Genomic DNA, 27,622 nt, shown 5'->3' on the forward strand with positions numbered 1-27,622 from the left:
GGCAAGAAACTTGACTCTAGAGGGGTTCGCAGGTGTCCAGGGAGATGTCCCCAGCTGGTACCTTGGGCAACTGAGGAGAGGGAACCTGAAATGACCCTATCCTATACTGATGAATATCTTACATATCACCTTAGAACCTTCATCTGGCGAGGGATCGAGGTAGAGACAGAGACTCAATTTGGAGCAACGGTCTGAGCTCTTAAGGTCCAAATGAGGAGCAGAAGGAAGGAGAACATGAGCAAGGAAATCAGGACCACAGGGATGCACCCACCCACTGTGACAGTGGAACTGATTTATTGGGAGCCCACCAAGGCCAGCTGGTCTGGGACTGAATAAGCATGGGTTGAAACTGGACTCTCTGAGCATGGCGGACAATGAAGGCTGATGAGAAGCCAAGGACAATGGCACTAGGTTTCGATCCTAATACATGAACTGGCTTTGTGGGAGCTTAGCTTGTTTAGACGCTCACCTTCCTGGACGTAGATAGAAGACCTTCGTCTTCCCGAAGGGCAGGGAATTTGGACTGCTCTTCAGTATCGAGAGGGAGGGGGAATGGTGTGGGGGGAGGAGAAGAGGAGTGGGGATAGGGGGACGGGAGTGGGGGGAGGGGGCAATATTTGGGAGGAGGGGAGGGAAATGGGAAACGGGGAGCAGGTGGAAATTTTAATTAAAAAAAAATAAAAATAAAAATAAAAAAAAAATAGTTGCTGTTGCTGCACTTCCGCTTCTCTCCCAGCGAGAGCGAGACACGAGTGGCCAGGCCCAGCAGCAGCCACCGTGGCAGCACGGAGCAGCCAGACACAAAGAGAGGGGCCGTTCGCGGGGTGGGTGGGGGGTTCGCTATGTCGGATGACGATTTGAGGGCCAGCAACAGCTCCTCTTCATCTTTGTCCTCCAACCAGCAGACCGAGAAAGAAGCCAGCACCCCCAAGAAGAAGGAGAGTAAAGTCAGCATGAGCAAAAACTCGAAGCTCCTCTCCACCAGCGCCAAGAGGATCCAGAAGGAGCTGGCAGACATCACTTTAGACCCTCCACCAAACTGCAGTGCTGGTCCCAAAGGCAACAACATCTATGAGTGGAGATCAACCATTCTCGGGCCCCCGGGATCTGTGTATGAAGGTGGTGTGTTCTTCCTCGATCTAACTTTTACACCAGAGTATCCCTTCAAGCCTCCAAAGATTACATTTCGTACAAGAATTTATCACTGTAATATTAATAGTCAAGGAGTTATTTGCTTGGACATACTGAAAGACAACTGGAGCCCAGCACTAACCATCTCGAAAGTTCTCCTCTCTATCTGCTCACTCCTTACAGACTGCAATCCTGCTGACCCTTTGGTGGGGAAGTATTGCCACTCAGTACATGACCAACAGAGCAGAACACGACAGAATGGCCAGACAGTGGACCAAGAGATACGCTACATAAACTGAGTTTTCAGTTCTTACATTATCTGTCTGTCACAGAAGAGAGCTGCTTATGATTTTGAAAGGGTGGGGGAGGGTGGGAATTGGTAAAGAGTAGGGTATTTCTATAACAGATATTATTCAGTCTTACTTCCTAAGATTTTGTTGTAACTTAAGGTATCTTGCTACAGTAGACAAATTGGTAATAGTGACTTTTAGAGCTGTCAGTTTTGCGAGATTAGCTTACTTTTAGTACAACAGGAAAGAATGTGCGTGTAGACACTTGGGTTTCATTGAGTGTAGTCTAGTACACTCAATTTCAAAATCAGCTTACATTTGTATAGGTTACACACTTGGCCATTGATGCAAAGTCCTATTTTCTTCTTTTAAAAAGTTGGAATTTGTTTTTCCTTCTTAGAGGAAAACAATGGTATTTAACAGTTTGTAGAGATCGTTACCTCGTATATGTAAAATGGACACCTGGCTATGAGACCCCACGTAGGAAATGAGTAGTTAATGTATTTCATTCATATGCAAGTACTTTAAAGGTTGAATCAGGATTTGTGGAACCCTGTAGTGAAGTACCTTAAGCTGTTAACCGTAGGCGTGAAATAGGAACTGCTCAGTGGACTGGCTATGTGTTTTAGACTTCTTACGTCTGCATTTGTTACTGTGCTAATAAACAATATTAAGAACAAAAAAAAAAAAAAGATCATGCATGAGAGAAGAGAATCAACTGTGGGGGAAAAAGACTGTTCCCATGTGTGTGTTCATTACGAATGGAGGTGAATGGCCTGAAGGAGAAATAATTACCAATAAAACTCTCCCTATTCCCAGCCACTGTTCCATAAAACTAGCCTCTACAGCAGGCAGCAGAGCAAGCAGCAAAATGGAGACAATTCCTTTTTTTTCTTTCCTTCTTCACAAACATGTATTTACTGTGTGGTGTGCCGACCTGTGTGTGGAGGTCAGGAGTCAGTCTCTTCTACCATGTGAGTCTCAGAAATCAAACTCTGGTCAGGTTTGGCAGCCTTTACATTTTTTTTTTTTTTTTTTTTTTTTTTTTTTTGGTTTTTCGAGACAGGGTTTCTCTGTGGCTTTGGAGCCTGTCCTGGAACTAGCTCTGTAGACCAGGCTGGTCTTGAACTCACAGAGATCCGCCTGCCTCTGCCTCCCGAGTGCTGGGATTAAAGGCGTGTGCCACCATCGCCCGGCCAGCCTTTACATTTATGCATTAAGCCATCTTGCTGGTGCTATTTCTGTTGTGGAAGACAGTCTATTTAACTCAGGACGGCCTGCTACCCATGCCAATCTTCTGCCTCGACTTCCCAAATGCTGTGATAACAGGCATAGGGCAGGCACATCTGGCTACAGATAATTCTTAACTGTGAAAAAATAAACATGCAGTGTAAAATCAGTTCACGTCAGAGTCTCAGGTGCCAATGGTGAGGGAACATGCTGGGTGCATCCAATCAAGCACACAAGAGCCCAGTTTAAAATACTAGCCTTTGGAGTCCAGCTTCTCTGGAATACCTAAAATAAAACTAAGAAGGATGCCTTCAAGCTATCATTTCCATTCCTTTGTGAATATCTATACACCTAAACTTGCAAAAAAAGAAGAGGAGGAGGAAGACAACTACAACATATGTGATGGGGTTAGATCAATAAAGACAAACTCAGGGAATCCAGCTGAAAGAATAGCAATGAGACAAAAAGATGGTAGTAATTCTTCAGATGAAATGCATTAAAACATCTGGAGGTTATTCTTTCTCACAGATGAATACTCCAAAGCTAAAGAATATACCTGCTCTGGAAATACGTCCTGAAACTAAGTGTTCAGACTAATGAGTCCCATTTACACTCTACTACAAGTTAAACACACTTTAAAGAAGACAATTCTTTTCACTCTGAGTGATACAGAAAGCGTACACTACTTTGAAAATAAAATTGGAAAGATTACAGATACACAAGATCATCATTACCCAACTGTCATTTTCTTCTATTCACCTCCAATATACCAGAATGTGTGTTTGGTGTAAGTGCCTTGGGGCAACATATGAGGTAAGAGTCTGTCTAACAGAAGATGAGTCCTGATAGCGTATATAACACATAAGAGGTAGCTTCTCTTCCTCAGTCAGTGTAAACTTTAAGTGGGGATCTAATGCCAGAAGGAGATTCCCGTACATATTTCCCTACACTACCTCCTCTTTTGAGCTCTTCTTCTTTTCTTTCTTTTTTTTTTTTTTTTTTTTTTTTGGTTTTTCGAGACAGGGTTTCTCTGTGGTTTTGGAGCCTGTCCTGGAACTAGCTCTTGTAGACCAGGCTGGTCTCGAACTCCCAGAGATCCGCCTGCCTCTGCCTCCCGAGTGCTGGGATTAAAGGCGTGTGCCACCACCGCCCGGCTGCTCTTCTTCGTTTCATGAGGACCTATAGTGCTAAGACTACAGAGCTCTACAGACCTCTCCACTTAGACATCTGTGTGTATCTGAGCTGTCTTTATGCACAATTCTGTTTAAACCTCATCCAACGAGACAGAAATTAAGATCACTGTTCTCATTTTATAGATGAGCAGACAACGCTGGGAAGACCGAGCACTTGGTTTATGTCACATGGAAGTTACACAGCAAAGTTGATGTTGAAGTCTCGTTTTCAGAGCCTAATGCTCTGAACAATATTTTCAGAAATAACAAAGAGCAAGACAGTATAGTATATCCAAAATATGTGAGTTTGGAGTCAGGCGCAGGCAAAGAACTGCGTGGCTTAGCCACCGACAGGTTCAGCTCTGCACAAATACCAGGGCTCAGCTGAGAACCTACTCATTCTGAGAACAGCTAGATGCTAAATAATACCCTTAGAAGTCACTTTCTTTCTCTTCCATTTTTCCACTAGTGCAAGGGACCATGAAACTACAAGCATGGAAAATGTGACCATGCCTAGCCACACCAGCACACCAGGGCAAACAGTTCTAGTATTTCTGTCCAGCAAGCAGCAAGTATGCCTCTGCCAAAGAATTCTACAGTCAGTTAGTTGAACCTCAAAAAATATGGTCTTGCAGGAGAAAAGAGAGGAATACCTTCCTCCCTGTCCAAGTCTACTGTTGAAACACTTAGATTGAAATGTCACATTTCTCTATACATTCCCCTATTCAACTTATTTTCAGGACCTTTTTTTAATGTGAGAAAACAATAAAAACAAACAAACATACAACAAAAAAACAGGTACAAGTGCCCTCCTAGGTCAAAGGCAAAAATGGGAAAAGCTAGTTGACTTGCTTTGAAATGCAAAAGATGTCTTCTGCTTGCTCCAAATCTAACAACCTAATGACACCATGAGCCTTGGCACCTTGATGCACCTCACTTAAGGACCCTGAAAAAGTACTTACGTTCTAGGACCCCAGAAGACCTGCTCTATATCACGTGTCACCAACCAGCCTTACAACAATGGCAGTGGGGGAGGCCAGGAGGCACACACGTGCTTTTGTTGTTATTTCTAAGGCACTCTGGATTGTACTCCCTTGAGGTCAGCAAACATAAAGGTTTTAAAGAAAAAATGAAAAAGAGTGGGGGGGGGGGAAGCGCGACAGAGAAAGAAATCAGTCTGTATCATATCCCAGAATAGGGCCAAGCCATTTCTCCACCTCGGCCACAGGCATGTCCTTCCTCAAAGCATAATCTTCAATCTGTAAAAGACAGAAGCATCTTGTTAACCAAAGTGCTAAATCTTTCTGGTCTGAGTCTCCACAGACTTTGGAATAAACATTAAGTACCTGGCGTATCTTGTCTTAACAGCAATCTACTGAGCTAACACATTTCCTGTCTGCCCACCTGTTTTACTGTCTAGGCAGAAAACAAGTGGCAAATGTCGGGTGCTTAGAAACTAATAGGTGTGTGTGTTTGTGTGTTTACCATGGATAGAGAGAGAAGGCTAGAAACAGGGCAATGGGCTCAAATCAAATTAAGACACAAACTGGGGTGAGCTTATTCACAAACACACACCCCCCACATCATATCACTTCATTGTCATATAAAATGGGTCCTTTGGGTACATTTTAAAGACAGTTATCTAGAGAAGTCACATGCTTACCTGATCCTTGGAAACTTTGCCCACAGCAAAATATTTGGACTTTACATTGGAGAAGTAGAGGCCTGATACTGCTGAAGCAGGGGCCATCGCCAAGGATTCTGTCAAACTGATGCCTAAAGAGAAGCACAGGAAGCAATCAGTGCCCAGGCAGGGTACTAACAGACTGAGTGAGCACCAAGTAAACTCCTGCCATCTAGGGAGACACACTGACACAGCAAGAAACTCCGATCATAGTGTCTAGCAAATTCTTGCCAGGTGGAAAACCAAATTCAGGACACGCATACTATACCCGGTGGGAGCAAGCCTGGAAAAGGCTGGGTTCCTTCTCCCCAGCTACATGTGATCAGTCATAGAGGCTCCAATTTGTCTCTGCACTGAGTCTTCTCAGGTAGGACTGCTAGCCCTGGCAGTAAGAGAATCCCCACAGCTCCCCATAACTCTATGAGGTCAGCGGGTAGCAGGAATGAAGAAGCAGCCCACAAAAGCACAGAGAATGAGGGTTCTCAGGACTGCTACTCTGCACTACTCACTCCATGGACAAGAACTTGGAACCACCAATGCTGAATACTTTCTAATCATCTCTAGCTCACTCACAGGACACCGTGCTCATGGACTCAATGAGCAAGGACAGGAGCTCACTGTCTCGCACATACCTGTAGCCTGCTCAATGTTGGCCAGTTTCCACATGGTGAGCTTCTCAGTATGGTCAGGCTGGCTGGGGTAACCAGGAGCTGGCCGGATGCCCTCATACCGGAGTTTGCGCAAGTCTGTAACATCCAACTGCTCACTACTGCAGTAAGCCCACAGTTCTCGGCGAACTCTTTCATGGAGCTCCTCTGCAAAGGCCTGGGAACACAGAAGAGAGAGGGGCACAATCAAGCAGAAGCAACCTGTGACCTCCACACAAAACCACTTTCCCCACCTGGCCACAGTCAGGAAAACTGAACTTTCATTATTAGCTTCCCTGAGATGCAATGGTGTCCTCAACAGAGTTCTGAAGTACCATATTCAGTAATCTAGAATTCTAGGACATTTTCCTGAAGTCAATGGGGCCATAGTTTTACCAAGAAGAGTACTGGGACCACAGAGCGGCATTCTCTGTGGCCTGCTCAAAACAAAGGGGAGATAGGACTCCTCACCCCACATGCAGCAAAGATAACGCTACAGAAGTTGCCAACATTGAAAAGGACTCTAAAGCAGAAACCTGATTTTAATTCTGGGAGTTATCACAATAATCAAAAGAAGACTAATTCAGAGATAAGGGCAACAACCAACTAGTCAAGCACTGGAGGTTTCTCTTTGCTAAAAGATGGCATATGAGTGGCATTTGGGAGACACAGGACTTAAAACTACAGGTCATGTTAAAGCCAGCAGCATCTGGCTCAAGTATGCAGTGACATAAATTCTAAAGGCAGCTAGGTTTTCTGACACTGTCATGAAAGTTCCAACACCCACACTCTACCTAAGCACCCCAGTATCTGTCAATGCCTTACCTCTGCCAGCCGGTCCCCCAATGCCTTCACCATGATGCTGCTGTAGTCATCGCCATCATCCTCGTAGGCTTTACTCAGGTCTTCAACCCCAAAGCAGGCAACAGCAAACAGACCCAAGTAGTCACGGACACCAGAATGCAGAGGAGCAATGAAGTCTGAGAGGCAGTGGTAGGGGTCTGTACTGGAAGAGTCCTTCTCAGCCTTAAACCCAAGCATTGGCAAAGAGGTCATTAGAAAGGCCACAGCATCAGCATATAGTAGAGTGCAAAATGACTGTCAGTCTCAGGACACAGAATGCCTGCATGCTTCATTCAGCTCTACCACAGCACTCAAAACGGTGTCTGGCATATCGTGAGTATGCAATAGATGCATGCTAAATAAACAAATGGCTACGGTTTAGTATACACTAAACCACAATTACTCAACATAGCCATATGGGGCACAGGGGCACTTTTTGGTTTACACTTCTATGTCGCAGACCTTCATTGAGGGACCTAAGGCAGGAAACCAATGCAGGAACCTGTGGGTAGGAACCTGGAGACAGGACAGAATGACTGTCTTTCTTGCAGAATGGTTGTCTATCACTGGAATTCAGCATTCCTTTCTCACTTGCCCATGTGCTTCTCTTCTTCTGACTTTTGCCATGTTACAAGGCAGCACACGGTTCTCACCAGATGTGGCTGCCTGATCTTAGACTTAACAACCAGAACAATGAACCAAAATAAGAATTTTTCTTTATAAATCTCCAGTCTCAAATATTCCATTATAGCAACAGAAAAGAGACATTTTTAAAAAATACATGACATGATGTAGCATATACAATTAGGAAATTAGTTGATTTACTCATTTACATACAAACTAAACAGTTATGAATACCTGTAGGCACTATGCTAGGAATCAGAACCTTAAACAATCACAGGGAGATTAAAAATTACTGTTCCAGAGTGTTTTCAATTCAGATGAGCATGTTTGAGAAGAGCCTGATAAAGGTATCAGCATTCACTGTGCATCAACAGATAGAGTTAACAAACTGCTGAGGTCAAGCGCATAAAGGCCTGGTGTTGTCCACCATGGTTTGTTAGGAGACTTCTGAGAATACACTAATATAGTCTGAATACAAAGACTCTGTCCAGGGCCCAGAAATCATAGTTGGAAAAATGCCTGCCCAGAATGCACAAAACTCTATGTTTGATCCCCAGTACCACATAAGCCAGGTACAATCTTGCAGGTCTGTAATTTCAGCATGCACTGAGATTAAAAATTTAAAGTTCCTTGATGACACACAAAGTTTGAGGCCAGCCTGGGACACATGAAACCCTGTTGCAAAACCACATACACACACACCTTTTTTTTGGGGGGGTGGTGGGGGTTCGAGACAGGGTTTCTCTGTAGCTTTGGTGCCAGTCCCAGAACTAGCTCTTGTAGACCAGGCTGGCCTCGAACTCCCAGATATCCGCCTGCCTCTGCCTCCCGAGTGCTGGGATTAAAGGCGTGTGCCACCACCGCCCGGCTATACACACCTATTTTTCTCTGTCTGTTTCCACAACACAGGTGTCCATCTTCCAGTGTTTTACTCTCAGCTGGTAACTGATCCTACCCTGGTATGAAACTATCAAAGTCTTATACACATCACGGTCAATAAAAAGTTAGTAACTTATAACTAATACTTCCTAAGTACTTAACACTTTGTTGTTCTTTCTAGGGTGCTACTTTAGCTCTCAGCAATCCAGTGAAGAAAGTGATCCTCAAGCTCCATTTCACAGGCAAGAAATCTGAGACATAAAATTTGACCCCACAGGCTCAGCCAGTGATATGGCTGATCCAGGAGATGACAACAAATGCTCCTAGAGACATGGTACTGCTCTAGACGGATCAATTAATCAAAGAGCAGTCATCCAGAATCTTCTAAGTCAGTTGCTAGACATGAGAGCAAGTATAGTCTGACCCTGGGCAGAGAACAAGCCAGTGGCTGCAGGTCAGAAGACATGAGTGTTCCAGAGCTCAGAAAGAGGTGAATGAAGGGTCAGTCATTTTCCAGTGGTACTTTACTGTTCTTTGATTTAAAAAAAGAAAAGAAAAAAAGCAAGAGAGGGACACAAAGCTACTCTGCAGTAGGACAGGTCACTGGTCCCACTGTGCCTCAGAAGGGATGACAATCAAAGATCCTCTGAACAAAAAACTCCCAGGGTAATGAATGGGGTGCTCAGCTACAGTTTCTCACTGCCCTGCAGATCATCTCCTAATAAATGTATCACAGGCAATACGAATCCACGGTCCAGCTCCCCTTTCTAGGAACTACTGAAAGAGTAAGAATAATAAGAATAATGGTGGTAAATGCCCTTATATCACAACACAACCATATTTAGTTGACTCTGAAGTCAGCAGAGGAAAACCAAGGACTGGAGGATGAAAAAAAGGGCCCAGCAGAGGTGTCTGGCCTTATACCAGTCAAAGATAAGCTCATGATTCCCTAGCGAGGAAGGACCAGAGATCAGCACTGGAACTCCCTGCTCTGTATCCTGTGGTGTCTAGGCCTGAGCACAGAGTAAAGCTGAAATTGTTCTCACATAACCCCTTATGGTATCAAGGCTCAAATTTAAGAATCCCATCGTTACTATTAAAACCCTGTCATTATAATTTGCATTATGATAAAGGCAACTCTACCAATTTTAATCACTAAAAATATGAGTAAAACCAAAGAAAGTAATTTACTGCTAATTATTAAATTCTAGCTCCAATTCTTCATTGAGACAATTGTATCTATAGCAGATAAAGTCTTTGCATGATTCCTGCCATTTTTAAAGGTGAGGCAAAGACGAAACACAGACAGTGTACACTGGGAACTGCTATAAGGAGAATATATCCAGGACACACTCAAGGGGGCTTGCACTTGCCTCTCTGCACACAAAGCTCAGTGCCAGCTCCTTCTGCCTGTTTTATTCTCCTCTGTAAAACAGAGACATAAACTGCCTGACAACACCACCATGAAACAGTTAACTACGGTTATCTTACTCCTTCTTCAGCACCTAGCAGGGTGGACATTCTGTGGTATTTGTCCCCGCCAGACTTCACTTTGAGACAATACGCCACATAACAGTCTCTAATAGAATACTCAGATGAAAAGCAATTGTTAGGGAAAGTAAAATGCCCCTAGTTTCATGAGATATGGGGGTGAAAGACTGAAAACACAAGTGTATGACAACTAGGCTAGCAGCACTGCTCCGTATCTATCTGTCGTCACTACCCGACCTCATGGACGCCCATGCCTTCTCTCCATCCTCACAAACGCTTAGGCCTCAGGCCTATGGAGGGCTGTCTGGGATGCAATGGTACAGATAAAAGGCTCAGATTTCTTATTCTCCCTTTCTACACTTAGTATAGTTGCTTAGCCTGAGAGTCAAAGCAGTGCACTCATCGTCCACACGTATTTCATACCTGCTGCCTCAGCCCATAGAAGGTGGCTATGGGCTCTGAAGCCTGGGGTACCACACCCTCTGCATACAAGTGGATGTCATCCTGGACACTCTGTGCTGGCCAGAATCCAACTACTCCCCTGGCCTGGAGTTTCTTTTGACTTATCAGTATGTTCAGCATATTCTGAGCATCATCATATACCTTTCTGGCTTCTTTACCTATTAAAAAACACAAGAATTTATTTAAAGACACCAATAGTAACCTGCAAACAACCATTCCTTTTTAAACACTGCTGCTTCTCCCTTCTCTACCCTCTTCTGCATTCTTACAAAGACTCTCGGGTCTGCCATGGCCTGGAGCAGAGTACACAGTGGCTAGTGGGCCCAAGAAATGTATCCCCACAGTGTGCCTCCTCTAGGTCAATCTGTTTATATTTTCCCAGTTAGTAGAATCCAGAGAATGAAATCAATGGCATCCAAAACAGTCTTGTCAGAAAGAGGGCACGAACTGGCATTCCACCATAATCCCATTAACTTCACAGCGATATATGGGGAGGAAACAGGGTGAGCTGGGACGCGTGGCCCAGATTCTCTTAAATGGCATTGGTGCTATATCTGAATAGCTTCAGCACTTGCATGGTAGGCACCAGATCTGTTCTGGGACACCTTCCATCAGTTCCCATTAGTTCTCAGTGAGCAACACTGTGCTGCCCTACCTGTATGAAGGGCAGCTCCGTGGTCCCTTCTAGCGAGCTGTGGTGGCACAAGGACAGTACAGTAAGAAGTCCTTACCTAGTCCTCCTGGACACCACCAGTAAGTACTTGGGTCTCAACATCCTAGCATGCCTAGGACCTCCAAAAGCTGATGTATCTGGATTCCCTGGCTCTCTCCAGCCCGGACCTCACTGTTCACCAGCACTCCTTCTCCCTTGTCTCTAGGAGTTGGGTGGGGCTGAAGCTACCCAAGACAAGTGAGGGGAGCAATTCAGTGATTAACTCACTTCTCTACTCTACCATGCTAAGTCTCCCTCCGTCCCTGAATGTTCTGGGTAAATGTGATGTGCAGTTCCCCGCCCCCATGTCCAAGGCTTCATTCTCCTCGGTTTGACATGTTCCTTTTTATTTCTGCTTCCTATCTATCCCTAGGTCCAGTCTCAGCAATTCCCATGGAATCTTCAATAACAGTTCAAGTACCACCACCTCCAGGAAGCCCACTCTAATCTCCTGCTGGAGATCTAGCCACTCCGATGTGAGTGGGATCCCAGGCTGAGCCCACAGCAAGAACCCAGCAAAAACCCAGCACTGTCAGCCATGCCGGTGAGCCAGTACTCAGTCACAGGATTCTCGCCTTTTTGTCTGCCTGTGCCGAGCAGAGACCAGTGTGTGGTGATGTCAGGGAGTCCGTTTGAAGACTGAGTGAATAAAAGGCCACATTTACCTGACGTAATAAGGGCAAGCCTCCTGTGAAGGCTGAGTGGGGGAGCAATATGGCAGCGGCTATATCCTGTATAAACTAACACTTAGTGCGTCCTCTCAGACCACCTTGAGAGTCACATACCACACCCTGAAGGCCAAGCAGAAAGGACTTACTAACCTACTGTTTTGTCGTTAAATATCTTGGGGAAGCCTCTATTTGGGTACTTGCCCCGGAGCTGCCAGACATCAAAGAAAGGCTTCCAGTCAATGTAGTCCACCAGCTTCTGCAGGTTGTAGTCTTCAAAGACCTGGGTCCCAAGAAATGTGGGCTTCACTAGAGCAAAGAGGCACAGCTGTCAATGTCACACCAGCTGGGAGAGCACTCACACGGATATACACTGAAGTGTCCTTCCCTGCTCCTCACTGTGCAGCTTACTCCCACGCCTGCCTCCCTCCTGTCGCCCGTAGGAGTTGTCTTACCAAGAGCAGAACTTTAAATTATCATGGAGGAGGGACTTCCCCATGCAGCTGACTGACTACCCCATGCTGGAAATTCTTCCCTCAACTCTTTCATCCCTACCATGTCTAAGAAAAAAAGGAAGCCTTTAGTTCACTTCCATGTATACGGATGATGGCACTGTTAAGAGACTACTGCAGAAGGACACGTGCAGCACACTTCTTATATGAAATGTACAAACATGCACACACACACACACACACACACAGTGTGAGGGCATATACAGAAATGAAGTCCCAAACTCCAAACTGTGGCTATTTCTACAAGGGGAGGAATAAATAAAGGACTGCCGCTATAGATAAATATCTGATCTTTTAAAAGAAGATTAAGTTTTTTTCTTAGATTGAGTAATGGAAACACACAGGTGTTCAAAAATTGTTCTCTGCATCTCAAGTCTGAAACATATGATAACATATATAATTCTAGGGACTCTATAGGCAGACTGTGCTTCAGACATTTCAGGACACCAAGGATACAATGCCACATGGATACTGGGCCAGAGGCCAAGGGGCCAGTGCTACTGCCAACTCTGAGTGACCATGCTTCCCTGTGATTAGGGATCTGAGGACTCACTGTTCCACTGTTAGTAGCTGCCCTAAAGAACATGGGCCTCTCAGGAAGAAAGGAGAGAGCAGAGGAGCTCTAAGCTGGACCCTCTGCCTTCCTGTACCACAGTGGCTCTTCCCCATCTGCTTTGTCATCTTCCTATGATTCTTAGGGCTACTCCTGCTTTGTGACCTCTACTGTGTGGGTTCACTTGTTAATAAAGTCTGCATGGAGACTTAAGAGAGGCCACTGACACTGACACCAGAGAGGCCTCTTGCTAGGAGGCAGACAGTGACCTGCAGCTGTGAAATTGGGGCTGATGATGGGGCTGCTCTTGACCAAGTTTCATGCCAGAGTTCCAAGGCTGTTTCAGGCTCTACTTCCCTAGATCCAGAGAGAAGGCCCTGATTTTTTAGTGGCTTCACTTCATATAGCTCCCTGAAGACAACTGGGCTAGCCTTAAAATTCAAAAGCCGTACCTTGGGATCCCATATCCCTTAGGCAGCAGGGCAGAGCCTAGTAATGTCATCATATGTGGGTTAAATTGGCAATTCAGGAAGTATCTCCACCACTACCAAGCATCGTGGGCCTTTTCAGGGTATTTCTAGCAAATTATTTGGTGTATGACTTGTCCTGGTGCTTCTAGACCAATTTCAGAGTAAAAGATAGTGAAAACCACAGCATGTGCTCTGCTGTAGTGATTTCTATTTCTTCAAAGGTTTTCACATTAGTATCTTATTTTACCTTTCAATATTTCCATAAAATAATCCCCCTTTACACATCAGCACCTGTCAAATGTAGGAGACAGACACTCAAGGTCACACAGTGACTCAGAGCCAGGAGTCAAGCAGGGATGAACACTCGGGCCTTCCAGCTCCCAATTTGGCACTCTTTCCACTAAACCACACTGAACCCAGCAGGAATGAAATTAGAACTGAGCGCACCTACATTTCCAATTTAATCCTCTCGGCCCTGCTGAGCATGTGTAGAACACAGATGTCATAAGCACTGAAAGCTGGTTTCAGACATTACCTGGGAAATTCGGATTCCATTAACAGAACCCCCCTTCACCCTGTCTCAGTTTTGCATTTGTTCCTTGTGTCTCTCTGAGCCTGTCAAAACATCTTACTCATATTATTCCCTTGTGAGTACCCATGTGAGGTAAGAAAGGTAGCTAGAAATAAAACGGGAAGAAACAACATAAGAAAAATGAAAAGGGAAGCATCCAGAAACAGAAAAAGAAAGCGGAAAAGGATCCAGCATTGCTGCAGTTTTCAAGACCTGTGAATGCAGTTATTTTATATTTTAGACCTTCCAAGTGAATCCTTTGGCCTACATGCAACTCAGGTCAGCTGAGAAGTAAGCATAACACAGAGAAGCATTGAGGCTACAGAAGACAAACCTGATGGTAGAAGCTTGACAACCATTCAAGTTATTGTCTGAAATTAGTTTCTTCAATTAAAATGAAGACAATAAACACGCTTGTTCGAGAGTCATCTGAAGGACCCAGTAAGCCACGGTGACTCCATCTCACCACAGTTTGTGGCACTCAGCAGGTCTTCCTATCTACTTTCTTTTCAGTTAGGGTGACTCATTCCTACACACAACTGAGAACTGCTCGCTTTCAGGTTCATTTGTTGCTGAGCAACTGCAAACATTCCTGGAAATTGTCAATTATCAACACTTAGCTGTCTCCAGCAACAGCCACAGACCTGGGTGAGGTTCAGACAGCCAATCGATGTGGAAACCATTTTTTCTGGCTTGAGTTAGGGATAAGTATTTTCTCTCCTGTTGAAGAAAACAGTAATTTAGTCAGAACCTCTTAGCTTTTCTATCTCTACAATAAAAACATAACCAAAAAAGTTTTGCAAAAAAAAAACAAATGAGTAAAATCAAATGCTTCTAAAGGATAATCCTTATTCTTTCCCAACCAATAGGGCTTCACGCTGCCACCAGAACAGGAGAGTAAAGAGTGACCCATGTTCACTGTGGTTCTAAGACTGACCCTGTAGCCCTGATCACCTCCTTCAGGACAAATGAACTTGGAGTTAACTGCCCTGAGCACCAGAGCAGGGTAGAACCACGGAACTGTCAACTATAGGCAAAAAGAAGAATGGAAAGAGGCCATCAGCAGAACCTATGGCTCTCAAGCACCTCAGAAGCACACAACTGTTTATTTCCTCATTCCTAGCAACTCTCTTAATGCCCCACACAAAGATGGAAGGCCGACAAGCATAGAAACTATCCTATGGAGTTCCTGAAGCCTAGAGGGGACAGTTCCAGGCACATGATTCTGAACAGCAGGCAAGGTCAGGCCAATAATCAGGAGAAGCTGAAGAATTTTCTTACGTTTTTCCCTTAAAAGTGAGTCTGAGAATACCACTTTGGAATGGTTTAGCTCATATTTTTAGGATGTCATGAGCTCGTGTTTTACTCTTTCTCATAGCCCTAGTGCCTGGCATACAGCCTAATATCTACTAAGGATCCAGAATGCTTGACTCAATACAGTTTTTAAAAAAATCCTAAGTGTTTTGAAAGATAGTCTTGCTAGGTAGCCCAGGCTGGCTTTAAACTCAGGTTCCTTTTACCCCCATCTAAGTGCTTCATTATAACATTTTTAAAAATCAGGAATTTAGATACCAAAGAACTCAGATTTACACTAGGAAATAGTAAAATAGTAAAATCAGAATAGTAAAATCCATGAAAAATCATGGATTACTCTGATCTGAAACGAGCCAAGACCTGCTTTTATCACTTACCTTGAGAGACTCATAATGATCTTGTCTAATATCTTCATACTCTTCCTGTATTTCTTCAATGTAGTCATTTTTCAGATTTTCATCTAACAGCTGAGAGCACTGAAATGCAAGATAAAATTCAACAACCATAGGGCAGCAAAGGAAGATAACCTCCACTGAGGCTGGTGAGATGGCTCAGCAGATGAACATGCTTGCTGCCAGTCTGACAGCCATGGTAGAAGAAGAGAACCAATTCCCACCGTTGTCTCTGATCTCCATACACATACTGTGGCTCCAGCACCACCACCACCCCACAATAATACCTCACGATACGCTCAACTCGGTGGAATACAGTAATACTGGTTACTGTATTCATTCCACATAAATAAATACACAGATGTAAAATGTTTCCTTTCAGAAGATAACATAAAAACCGAAGTCACTGTCATCCAGTCTGCATGGTGTTGCTAGAGTCTTCCAGGTCACCAGGCCCTTGAGTACATTTCTTCCCCAACAGAAATTCCTGGAGTTGTCAAACTATGCTTTCATTGAAAATATAAATGGGATTATGGACAGAAGGGGGCTGCTTAGCTCTTTTCTATCTTACACTGAGTTTCTAGACAAGTAATTTAGAAACTGAAGGTCCCTGTGGTCTCTCAGCTGTTGTAGCCTATTATTCAGCAAACACATGAGAACAACAATCAGGATTCACTAGAGGACACGGAGAGGGAAAGACATCTAGGCAAAGTTTTTCTTCTGTTCCCTGAGGAACTATCTATTACTCTGGGTTTTGAATATCTGGTGACTGCTTTTTGATTGAGTCAGTTGGCCCTATCAAGCATTTTTACATCTGGAACAAGGTCATTTTAAAAATCCTACATTCCATTTAATTCTAGCACTAGTCAACGAAATTTACTCATATTTGTAAATTAAAGGCATTTATCAATCTGGTGAGGTGTCCAAGTGCAAGGCATTGGTGCCATCCTTCAGCTCTTGCTCAGTTCTGCCAGCATCCCTGAAAGCAAAAGACATGCTAACAGGGTTTACTCCCAGCAAGGCAGCACTGCAGTGGCAGCCGTGAACTTCTGACGTCATTTCACCTGCTCTGCGCTTTCACATTTCTTCCATAGAACTTACCAAGTGGACCTTGGGTAATACCTTAGCTCTTAACGCTTTCTTTGTTCCCTCTTTACAACTCATTTAGAATAAAAGGAAGGTCCCACACTCACCACCACCACACTCTTGGATGCATCTAGGACATGGATTACAGGCGCGCTGTACCGTGGAGCTATTTTAACTGCTGTGTGGGTTCTGAAAATAAGGGTCAAGAAGAAAAGCCCATCAGTGCTGAGAGCTCCTTGCTCAGACAACTCGTGTTAGAATCACTACAGATAATGTTTCTACAGTATTTCCAAGAGAAAGGCTTCAAGGTACTTACTTACAAATACTGAACTTTAAATGTCCCTTATCAACCAAGAATGACTTCCCCACCCTGAGACGGGAAAACAAGGTGAAATGACATGAACTGATAGGCCTCGGCTCCAAGGGAGTCTGACAAAATGAGAAAGCTTTGTTCTTAGCTATCTGCCAACAAGGAATGAGTTCCAGTCCAGGCACTCATCACAGCCTTCTTGAGCCAAGGGAGAAACCAGTCCCTGGCAGTCACACCCTACTGCTGTCAAGGTCAACTTCCTCCCTCCAAAGGAGCTGGGAGAAGAGCCAGCACCCCAGGGAAGCAGGAAGCAGGCAGAAGATACAGGACACAGATCTGACCCTGCTTCCTCTTTGAGAAAGCCATCTATACCTCTGGCCTCAACACCACCTTATGCTTGTAAAAAGAAATCCCAGACCTGAAATGCAACAAAAAACAAAACAGAAAGAGACCAGGGATACAGCTGAGTGGTATAACTCTTTCTACAATTCAGAAAGCCCTAGGTTCAATCAATCCCTAATATCACAAAAGTGAATCAATTAATTAAAACAAAGCAAGAATTAACTATTTCATACTAAGATTTGCTCAGCCTCAAGTTTCTATTGTCAAACTTTAACTTTAAAGGAAGAATCTTCAATTCTTTTTTTAATTTTTAAGAAGTATGGAGCGCTTCTCGAATTTGCATGTCATCCTTGTGCAGGGCCATGCTAATGTATCGTTCCAATTTTGGTATAGAAGCGAGCACAGAGTCTTCAATTCTTAAATATGACATTTGACATGTTAAACATATTGTCCTGATTGCTAGGTGTTTATAGCAATGGTGTAGGCTATGTATCAGCAATTTCATCAAGAAATATACAAAAGTAAGTGAGAACTGGAAATGAAGACAGCCTCCCTTTAAGTGGTTAAAGTGGGGTCTGAGGTGAAGAAAAGTGGCTCACAGGATGGCTTACAGATGTTCCCATCGTGTGTTTCCTGTTCCTTCTTTCTTCTAAATCAGCTATTTTCATAGTCAAAGTATACTGTAATCTTTTATTTCATATCAAGGCCTAATCTAGAATTAAAGTACTGTATATAAACACTGCATAGCTGTGCTTTAACTGGACTGGTGAAATTGCTCAGCCAGTAAACATGCTCACTGCACAAACCTGACCACCGAATTTCAATCCCTAGAGCCCACATAAAGATAGATGAAGAGAGCCAGAGAGAGGGTTCAGTGAGTAAAAGGCACTTACTGCCAAACATGGTGACATAAAGTCAATCCTCTGGACCCACGTAGTAGAAAGAGAAGCTCTTATCCTCAAGTTGTCCTCTGACCTCTATATGCACACCATGGCATATGCACACCAAGAGAATCAACTCCACAAGGTTATCCTCTGACTCTCTCTCTCAAGGTTGTCCTGACTCTTTCTTATGCACGCACACACACACGCACGCACGCACGCACACATATACACACACACACTACATTTTTTTAAACAAAGGAGAAAAAATAAAGATGGAGAAATCAAGATGGAATCAGAAAAGAACAGTATCTAAAAATGCATCCATGAAATCTAACACACAACCTATATTTTAAGTTTCCCTACCGAAAGCTCATAGTTAAAGTAAAGAGGAAGATAAAATCACCTTACCTCTGAGCAATTAAATACACACACACACTCAGAAAATTATACTATCTTAGAGCAATGTGACTTTCCATTAAATTGTAAAAGGAGAGGGGATTCCAAAACCTGTTTTGTAGTTAACTGACTGGTTTTGTGTCAACTTGACACAAGTTAGAGTCAGCAAGGAGGAAGGAGTCTCAGCTGAGGAAATGTGTGGAATATTCCTTTACACTGTGTGAATACACATCACTGTGATTCATTTAATAAAGAAGTTGACTGGCCAACAGCTTGACAGGATGAGGTTAGGTGGGAAAATCAGTCTAAGGACACTGGAGAAAAGAAGGCAGGAGTCAGGAGTCGCCAATGAGACACGGAGATGAAACAGGAGATGCAAGATGAAAGAGAGGTAACGCCACATGGCAGAATGTAGGTTAATATAAATAGGTTAGAGTTAGCTAGTAACAAGTCTGAGCTATTGGCCAAGCATTTATAATTAATAGTAAGCCTCTTTGTGGTCATACAGGAGCACCTGCTGGGACACCAAAAAACTCTGCCAACAGAAATGCCTCCATGAAATCCAACTGTAAGGCATTTTCTTAATTAGTGATTAATGGGGGAGGGCCCAGGCCACAGTGGGTGGGGCCAGTCCTGTGCAGGTGGTCCTGGGTTCTATAAGAAAGCAGGCTGAGCAAACCATGAGGAGCAAGTCAGTAAGCAGCTCCCCTTCACGGCTTCTGCACCAGCTCCTGCCCTATTTGAGTTCCTGTGCTGACTTCCTTTGGTGATGAGCGACAATGTGGAAGTATAGCTGAATAAGCCCTTTCCCCCCAGCTTGCTTTTTGGTCATGATGTTTCACCACAGCAATAGAAATCCTAACTAAAACAATAGCAATTAGTTATACATTAAATTTAACAACTGACTTTCAGAATGGATACCCGGTCAAGTTCTGCCCATAACAAGTCAGATTTTCATAAGTTCCCATATGTGATACCACATTGCCCATTCTGCAGATAGAATAACAGTTGGTTTTTCTCTTTTACAAATACAGGTTGAAAAGGTACACACCAAGTAAATTCTCGCCCATCTCTGACCCCAAATTTTTGGCCTCTCTAAAGACCCTCAAATGTCTAGGAGCACAAGTCTGGTTCATGTTGCTACTGGAAAAGTCACAGAAATTTGTCTCAAAAACCATACAAGTCCTGAGCTGTCATCTGGCAAAGGGAAGAATTAGGCACCTCTGAACCCTCAATCACTGGAAAAGAAGCAACCAACAGACTGAGGAGAGCTTTTTTTCTTTTGTCTGGTAGCTCTTATAAGAAAATGAACCATGTAGTCAACTTCAAATCATCACAAGTAATGAATTCCTGATTAACAAATATAAAATATTTTAATTATGAATCCAGCATCCCAGGTGCCATAACTCCTAAAGTAGAGATTTAGTATGTTACATAATTATAACTTTCAAGTCTTTATTTTGGCAATAGTCCATAGATCCCCTTGCCACTCTCCACACTAGGCAAAAGACCAGGTCAAGTTCATAAAGCCCAAGTTATCTACAAGGCCTGGTGGTCCAGACCTATAATCAGAGCTTCTTAGAAACTGAGACAAAACACTGCACATTCCAGACAAGCCTAGGATGGCATGAGTTCAAGACTAGGCAATTTAGTGTGAACCTGTCTCAAAAGTAAAAAGTAAAAGATTTTAAGTAAAATGGGGGCTGGTCAGTGATAGAGGTCTTGCTTAGCATGCACAAGTACTAGGTACAAATCCCAGTACAGAAAGAAAACAAACACACACACACACAAATAAATCCTCTTATCAGTGATCAGTCAGATCCCTTAAAAATAATTCTGCATTTGGCTGATATGTCAGTCAGTGGGAAACAAATCCAATTTTCGAATACCGGCAACAATGGCCAAATTGTCAAATTATTTCAGTGAAAAGTAATTAATGAATAACGATGCAAACATTTTGCTACTTGCAAAAACTCTCTGTCACATTATAACTAATATGATGGTTAATTCTATGTGTGAGATTGGGTATGCCATGCGACTCAGTTTTTGGTCATACTGCATGCAGTCCAAATGTTGCTATGAGGATATTTTTTAGAAGCAATAAATATTTAAACCTGTAAACTCAGTAGATTATTCTTCATAATGTGAATTAACCTCATTAATTAGCTAAAAATCTTCAGAAAAACATTAAGCAGTCTCATTAACCCCCTGCCTTTTGTGCAAAGAACTTCTGCCTGAAGACTGCCCTGAGTCTCCAGCCTACACATTCCAGATCTTCCAGCCACAGTCTCATGAGCCAATTCCTCAAAAGAAATCTCTCACTCTCTGAGGAACTCTAGAAATACCTATGACACACTATTATGTCACTTTTGCACTAGAAAAAAAACCCTGCACATTGTGGAACCACCAATTTCAATGCTCCAGCTTGATATTATCCCCTGCCAACCATCAAATATCTGTGATGCTGCAACAGTGTCTCTCGCCATGGCCGTGATCTCAGGAAGAACTTATACCAAACACTGCCCGTGTGACTCAATATGAACATTGCCCTCTTTATGCCTTTTATCCTAAAGTTTTTCCCAAAGTCCTCCTGTTAGAACAACTCCTCAGGCTGAGCGGTGGTGGTACATGCCTTTAATCCTAGCACTCAGGAGGCAGAGACAGGCCGATCTCTGTGAGTTCAAGGCCAGCCTGGCCTATAAGAGCTAGTTTCAGGATAGGCTTCGGAGCTACAGACAAATCCTGTCTCAAAAAAGAAAACAACAAACAAACAAATAAAAGAAACAACTCCTCCAACTGACTTCCTAGCTCATTTTCATTAGTGTGTGTCTATTACAACGTTAGTGTCTTCATGGGAATTTATAATTACTCAGCCAGACTCCTGCTTGAACCGAGTAGGCAGAAGTTCAAGCAACATCTTTCTGAAAAAACAAAACAAAACACCTCAGTTTTGCTATTAGTCTGATTTTACAAGGGTTAAGAGTACATTATAATTCTTAGGAGCTGCCTGGCAGACAGAGGATTAAGAAAATAGCAACAAGCCAACAGAATCCAAAGCAGGGTACAGGGAAGGACTCACAAAGGAGTTTTGCAGAGTGGGCTCTAGAAGCTTTCTAACACTTCCCCAGAGAAAGAATGGAAAGCTGTGCAACAGAAGACAGCAAAGCAAAGAAGAGAATAGCAGATTTCCCCAGTCATAAACACTGGCATTTAAGAGAACGTAAAGTGAGATGGCACTCATCTTGCTGACTTACCTTGAAGTGGTTGCTCCTCCTATCAACAACGGAATATTTATAGCCAACCTTTCCATTTCCTTAGCAACAAAAATCATTTCATCCAGGGATGGAGTGATGAGTCCTGATAAGCCAATTATATCTATTGCCAAAAGAAAGAAAGAAAGACCAGTGAGAATGAAAAAAAGAGAGAAAAAAGACCACTTTAAAAAGTTTTGTACTGAAGATTAGAAAGCCTAACATGTTAATTTCTAATTCTAGGAATTTAGTATTTGCTTTGGGTAATAAGAAATGGAACTCTGTCTCAAAAAAAAGAAAAGAAAAAGAAAAAAAAGGAATGGAACATAAATTTGCAGCAACATATTTGTAACAGATTTAAGATACCACACAATAAAATTATATCTAGTTTGTAACAATTTCAGACTTGACCATAAAAATAACTACATACAAGGGGAAAAAAAAATCCACCTCAACTGCTTTCCTCTAAGAAGGCAGTCCACTGAACCTCTAGAACTCAGGAAGTCATGGACACTCACACACCTCTTTCAAGTCCCAACAGCCCACACTGGAGCTGGCTGCCTAGGTGTTCCTTAGACCCCACATGGGCTGGGTTTTACCATTCTCCAACAGACTCTCAGAGTAATGCTGAAGCCTACACCCAGCAGACTATGACACATACCTGCTTTGTGGTCAAGAGCTGCTTGAAGTATCTTATCACAGGGAGTCATGACTCCTAAATCAATAACTCTGAGGCAGAAAACAAGATGTCAGAAAATTAACAAAAGACCAAAAGAAACAAAGCTGAAATGAACATTTTAATTTTAGCCACTAAATGCTGCTCTAACGTAAACTGGAACCACAGTATCAGAAGTCATTCACATTAGTTTTATTTTGCTTTGGTTTTTCCAGAGCTGAGGACCAAACTCAGGGCCTTGTGTTCTACAACTGAACTAAATCCCTATTCCCCATATTAGTTTTTGAAATAATAATACTCTATTTTATGAATGCACTACATACTACAGTATCAATCTGAAATGTGCCCCCTAAGGCCAATATTTTGAAGGCTTACTTCCCAGCTTGACATTTTTAATTTTTATTCTTGTGCTTCTGAAGCACGATCCCTGTGCTTTCCTTGTTCTTTTTTACATCCCTGATATCAACGCTTTAACATTGACACTTCTTACCATGATAGGCCGTGTTACCACAGGGCCAACAAGGGGCTGATATGATCCCTTTCCATTAAAATGGCTGTGGAGTAGTACTTGATTGCCACGCAGCAGTCACAATGTAGCGAAACAACCCAGGCATCTACTAGTAGATGAATGGGGAGGAGAGTGCACTGTGTCTGTCAGCTCTCTGACACTGTGGTAGATGTCAGCCCCTTGTTGGCCCTGTGGTAACACAGCCTATCATGGTAAGAAGTGTAAAATTGTGCATATAAAGCCAAGATGACTTAAGCCTCCACCTATAGATAAATGGGTAAAGAAAATGCATACATGGAATGAACTAATACTCAGCCATAAAAAAAAATGGAATTCCATCATTTGCAGGAAATAGATGGAGCTGATGGACACTGTGCTAAGTCAAACAATCCAGACATAGAAATATGATGCCTCATGTGAAGAAACTTAAAAGTTGACCCTAACATACAAGAAAGCTGAAAAGAAATTACCAAAGGCTACACAGGGTGAGGAAAGAGGAGGATAAAGAGCTGGACAGCAGGCTTAACTACAAGTTAAACAGGAGAAGAGTTCTCATGCTCCATAGCAGTACACAACAGCCTACTACATATTATGAAGAACTGAGATAGAAAAGTGAACTCTCCACTTCAGTAAGGATGTATAAGGAGACAAATGCCTGCTCAATATACATTGTATACGTGGGTTTAATGTCATACTGCACTTTTAAGTATGTAACTTAGGAATATGCTTCCTTTGTTAATCAAAAATAGGAAAGAGAGATAGAGGACAGAAGGGAGAACAGAGGGGGCACAAATGAAAGAAAACTCAACTGTACTAAACTGCAGATCCTCTTTCAGGAACCTGTCAGTTCCAAACTGCTGCTGCACCTGCAATTCACACATCCTGCCACTAGATGGAAGCATTCTACCAATCCAGCGCCTAGCTGTGAATTTCTTTTTTCTTTTTTTTTAAGCAGTACTCACAGGGCCTACTGCTGTTGCTTTTTTTTTTTTTCCTTTTTCTCCCCCCCTCTCCGCTCCGTCCCAAATCTGGATCGTCTGAAGTACTAGATCTGGGCTGCACCTTCTGGTGGAAGCCCACATAAAAGGACCTAGAAGGAAGCTTTAGTTGTCTGTCTACATGTCTCATCTGGCCTGGAACTCACTGTTGATCCACCTGCTTCTTTTTAGGGGGTGAGGGACTCAAGAGAAGGTTTCTCTGTAGCTTTGGAGCCTATCCTGGAACTAGCTCTTGTAGACCAGGCTGGCCTCAAACTCACAGAAATCCACCTGTCTCTCTGCCCCCTGAGTGCTGGGATTAAAGGCGTGCAGCACTACCACCTGATAGATCCATCCACCTCTTCATTTGAGTGCTGGGATTAAAGACAAACACCACCACACCTAGCCTATTTTCTATTTAAAAAAACAACCCCCCCCCAAAAAAAAACTAAATTTCTGAAAGTTCTTCCATCAAAATATCACAAGGGAAAGGCCTCTTACTGATGACCCTGTGAGGTACTGAGAGAGGCTGGTGCATAAGCATCAGCTGCCCTTGATGTATACTGTTTTTCTCTGTTGATATGCAGATTTTCTTATACATATAGTGTGAAAAAGGGAAAGCATATAACTGTCTTTTTCATAATTGAGACAGTATATCTAAAATCAATTGTCATTCAATCAATAATCTGATCAAAAACACTTCTGAAGAGTCTTATTTCTCAATGGAAATTTGAAATACAAACGAGCATTACAAGTTGATGCAGGCCAACAATACTCGCAAGAAAGTGACATCACAAAACAAAGGCTGACCTGTCATTTTAATGAACAATAAATAGGTGGTAAACTGTAATCCTGATTTTCAGAGCAAGGAAAGAAAGCTATCTTAAGACAGGCTGGAAAGAAAGGCAGGAAGACTGACTGCCCATGGGAAAGCTGTCCTCCTAACACAGCCAGCCTCAGCCTTCCTGAGTGCAAGCTAATCAGTGTTCCAGACAGATGGGTCAAGTGTTGAGGCGAAAGAGGCTGGGAAGGCTCATTGTTAGCTGACAGCAGAAACAAGAACACAAGCGACCATAACCAACAGACTACACCATCAGAGAAGAGGCACAGTGGAAAGCAGCCCACGACTCCAAAGGACTGCTAGCTAGACATGGGCCAGGACAGGCATTAGTGATTTCTCATTGAAACATATTGTAAAGTGGGAAAAATATAAACTTAATATAAGCCGTTAGCTTTTGTTATGAATATTTATTCATTATGAGAAAGCAAAAGGGGGTTTTACCTGAATATATCACTCCAAAAACTATATCACCACTGTGATGGCTAATCTTGGTTGTCAACTTGGCTACACTTTAGATACTTTAGAAAGCATCTAAAACTGGAGCTGGAGAGGTGGCTCACTGGTTAAGAGCACTTCCTGCTCTTCCAAAGGTCCTGAGTTCAATTTCCAGCAACCACATGCTGGCTTACAACCATCTATAATAAGATCTGGTGCCAAGCCGGGCGGTGGTGGCGCACGCCTTTAATCCCAGCACTTGGGAGGCAGAGGCAGGTGGATCTCTGTGAGTTCGAGACCAGTCTGGTCTACAAGAGCTAGTTCCAGGACAGGCTCCAAAGCTACAGAGAAACCCTGTCTCGAAAAACCAAAAAAAAAAAAAAAAAAAAAAAAAAATCTGGTGCCCTCTTCTGGTATGCAGGTAGAATATTGTATATATAATAAATCAAGAGAGAGAGAGAGAGAGAGAGAGAGAGAGAGAGAGAAGAGAAGAGAAGAGAAGAGAAGAGAAGAGAAGAGAAGAGAAGAGAAGAGAAGAGAAGAGAAGAGAAGAGAATCTAAAACCCAGCTTGGTGTTCTACTTGTGAGGGATTTTTCTTGGTTGGATTTGGGATCCACCCTAAATCTAGACCATCTGAGGTCAGAAGATTCACCCTAAATCTGGACCATTTCTTAGTGGTAGTCCATATGAAAGGACTTAGAAGAAGGGAGCTTTTGCTCCCCATCTCTTGTCCCTACTCTAAGGAGTTAAATCTGCTTCTCTGGGATTCCTCAGTGGACTGAAACTGGCAGCTCTCTAGTACCCCACTGGTCTCCAGCATAAGACTGGGACTGCTGATATATCCAGGTTCCTTGACCAAATAAGTACTGGATCCTTGGCCTTTCTGTCAGGAAACAGTCACTACTAAACTACTCGGACCACAGCCCATAAGCCTCCCAAATAAACCCTTTACTGATACATAGATCTACATTAGTTCATTCCATCAGTTCTGTCCCTTAGAGAATACTAGTATAATCACCAAGAAACACGGAGGATGTCGAGACTAATATGGACAAAGTCTTTCTAGAAAGCCTGCTCTCTTAAGAACCCTGGTCTAAAACCTGGCAGTTTGCTGAGTGGAAAATGGTACATACTGGCCATGAGAAGCCCTGTACTGGCTGGTTTTGTGTCAGCTTGACACAAGCTAGAGTCATCAGAAGGAGTCTCAGTTGAGGACATGCCTCCATGAGATTCAGCTGTAAGGCATTTTCTCAATTAGTGATCAATGTGGGAGGGCCCAAGCCATGGTGGGTGGTGCAAGTCCTGGGCTGGTGGTCCTGGGTTCTATAAGAAAGCAGGCTGAGCAAGCCAAGTGAAGCAAGATAGTAAGCAGCTCCCCTCCATGTTCCTGCCCTGCTTGAGTTCTTGTCCCGAATTACTTTGGTGATGTGGACGTGTAAGCTAAAAAATCCTTTCATTCCCTATTTGTTTTTTGGTCATGGTGTTTCACCGCAGCAATAGAAATCCTAAAACAAGCCTGATAAGCAACTATTAGAGACTATGTCCAATATAGATTCTCAGGAAGACTCCTGACCGTCTGACCCCTAGGGAACACTTCTTATCCTCTATGTCCTTAACAAATACATAAGAGATATGTAATTTTGAGCCTACAAAAAAAGCTGTGTTCACAGTTGTAGACAAAAACAAGCACACCTTATCCATGGCCATATGCTACCCCATCCCTCTCACCCAGTGAAACATTTGATTCACATTTTTTTTTTAAACATGAAGAGGATGAAGTGAGATCTCAACTTACCGGAAATTATTGCATCCTAGCACCACACCAACAATGTTCTTCCCTATGTCATGCACATCACCTTTAACAGTGGCCAGCACAATGGTGCCTTGGTAAGGGTCCTGCAAAGTGAGACAAGCAGCTAAGCATGGGTGGGGGGGTCGCCAGGAAGACCATTTGGTTCTCAAGAGCCACACAGAGATGGCAGAGGAATAAATACCAGAACCCCCTCAAAGGTAGGTCGGGGACCCAAGTTCAAAAGAGGCGTGCCTATCAAGTCAGCTCAGGGATTTCAACCAAGCTCATAGGTTCTAGCATCTGAAAAAGAGTCAGCAGTCACAGACACAGTCCTACAGCTAAAGACTACATCCTAAACCCTGAAACTGCCAAGGTATATTGCTGAGAATCAGAAAAGAGGGTGCCATAGAATATGTTACACTTGTTATGCTACAGACTATTTAACTGTGTAAAGGTATGCCAAAGTTTTTCTGTTGCA

At 43.2% G+C, this 27,622-nt stretch overlaps 1 protein-coding gene and 2 pseudogenes across 2 annotated transcripts in view; 1 reads left to right on the forward strand and 2 right to left on the reverse strand.

Annotated features, from left to right (window-relative positions):
• The first annotated feature begins 841 nt into the window (after positions 1-841).
• Positions 842-1,465, forward strand: LOC130885481 (ubiquitin-conjugating enzyme E2 E1-like; annotated as a pseudogene).
• Positions 1,466-1,889: 424 nt separating this feature from the next.
• Positions 1,890-27,622, reverse strand: part of Mtr (5-methyltetrahydrofolate-homocysteine methyltransferase) — an 81,819-nt gene continuing 56,086 nt past the window's right edge. For both annotated transcript variants that reach the window (XM_057786984.1, XM_057786985.1), the window contains 12 exons: positions 27,148-27,248; positions 22,576-22,643; positions 21,918-22,038; positions 16,839-16,920; positions 15,631-15,729; positions 14,584-14,659; positions 11,987-12,142; positions 10,415-10,611; positions 6,980-7,180; positions 6,140-6,332; positions 5,487-5,599; positions 1,890-5,082 (listed from right to left, as the gene is read on the reverse strand). In XM_057786984.1, the coding sequence (XP_057642967.1) occupies positions 4,996-5,082; positions 5,487-5,599; positions 6,140-6,332; positions 6,980-7,180; positions 10,415-10,611; positions 11,987-12,142; positions 14,584-14,659; positions 15,631-15,729; positions 16,839-16,920; positions 21,918-22,038; positions 22,576-22,643; positions 27,148-27,248 (1,494 nt within the window). In that variant the 3' untranslated portion in view covers positions 1,890-4,995. The remainder of the gene's footprint in view (positions 5,083-5,486; positions 5,600-6,139; positions 6,333-6,979; positions 7,181-10,414; positions 10,612-11,986; positions 12,143-14,583; positions 14,660-15,630; positions 15,730-16,838; positions 16,921-21,917; positions 22,039-22,575; positions 22,644-27,147; positions 27,249-27,622) is intronic.
• Positions 17,697-17,794, reverse strand: LOC130886304 (U6 spliceosomal RNA; annotated as a pseudogene).

The sequence above is a fragment of the Chionomys nivalis genome, chromosome 13 (genome assembly GCF_950005125.1).
Source record: "Chionomys nivalis chromosome 13, mChiNiv1.1, whole genome shotgun sequence".
Lineage (NCBI taxonomy): Eukaryota > Metazoa > Chordata > Mammalia > Rodentia > Cricetidae > Chionomys > Chionomys nivalis.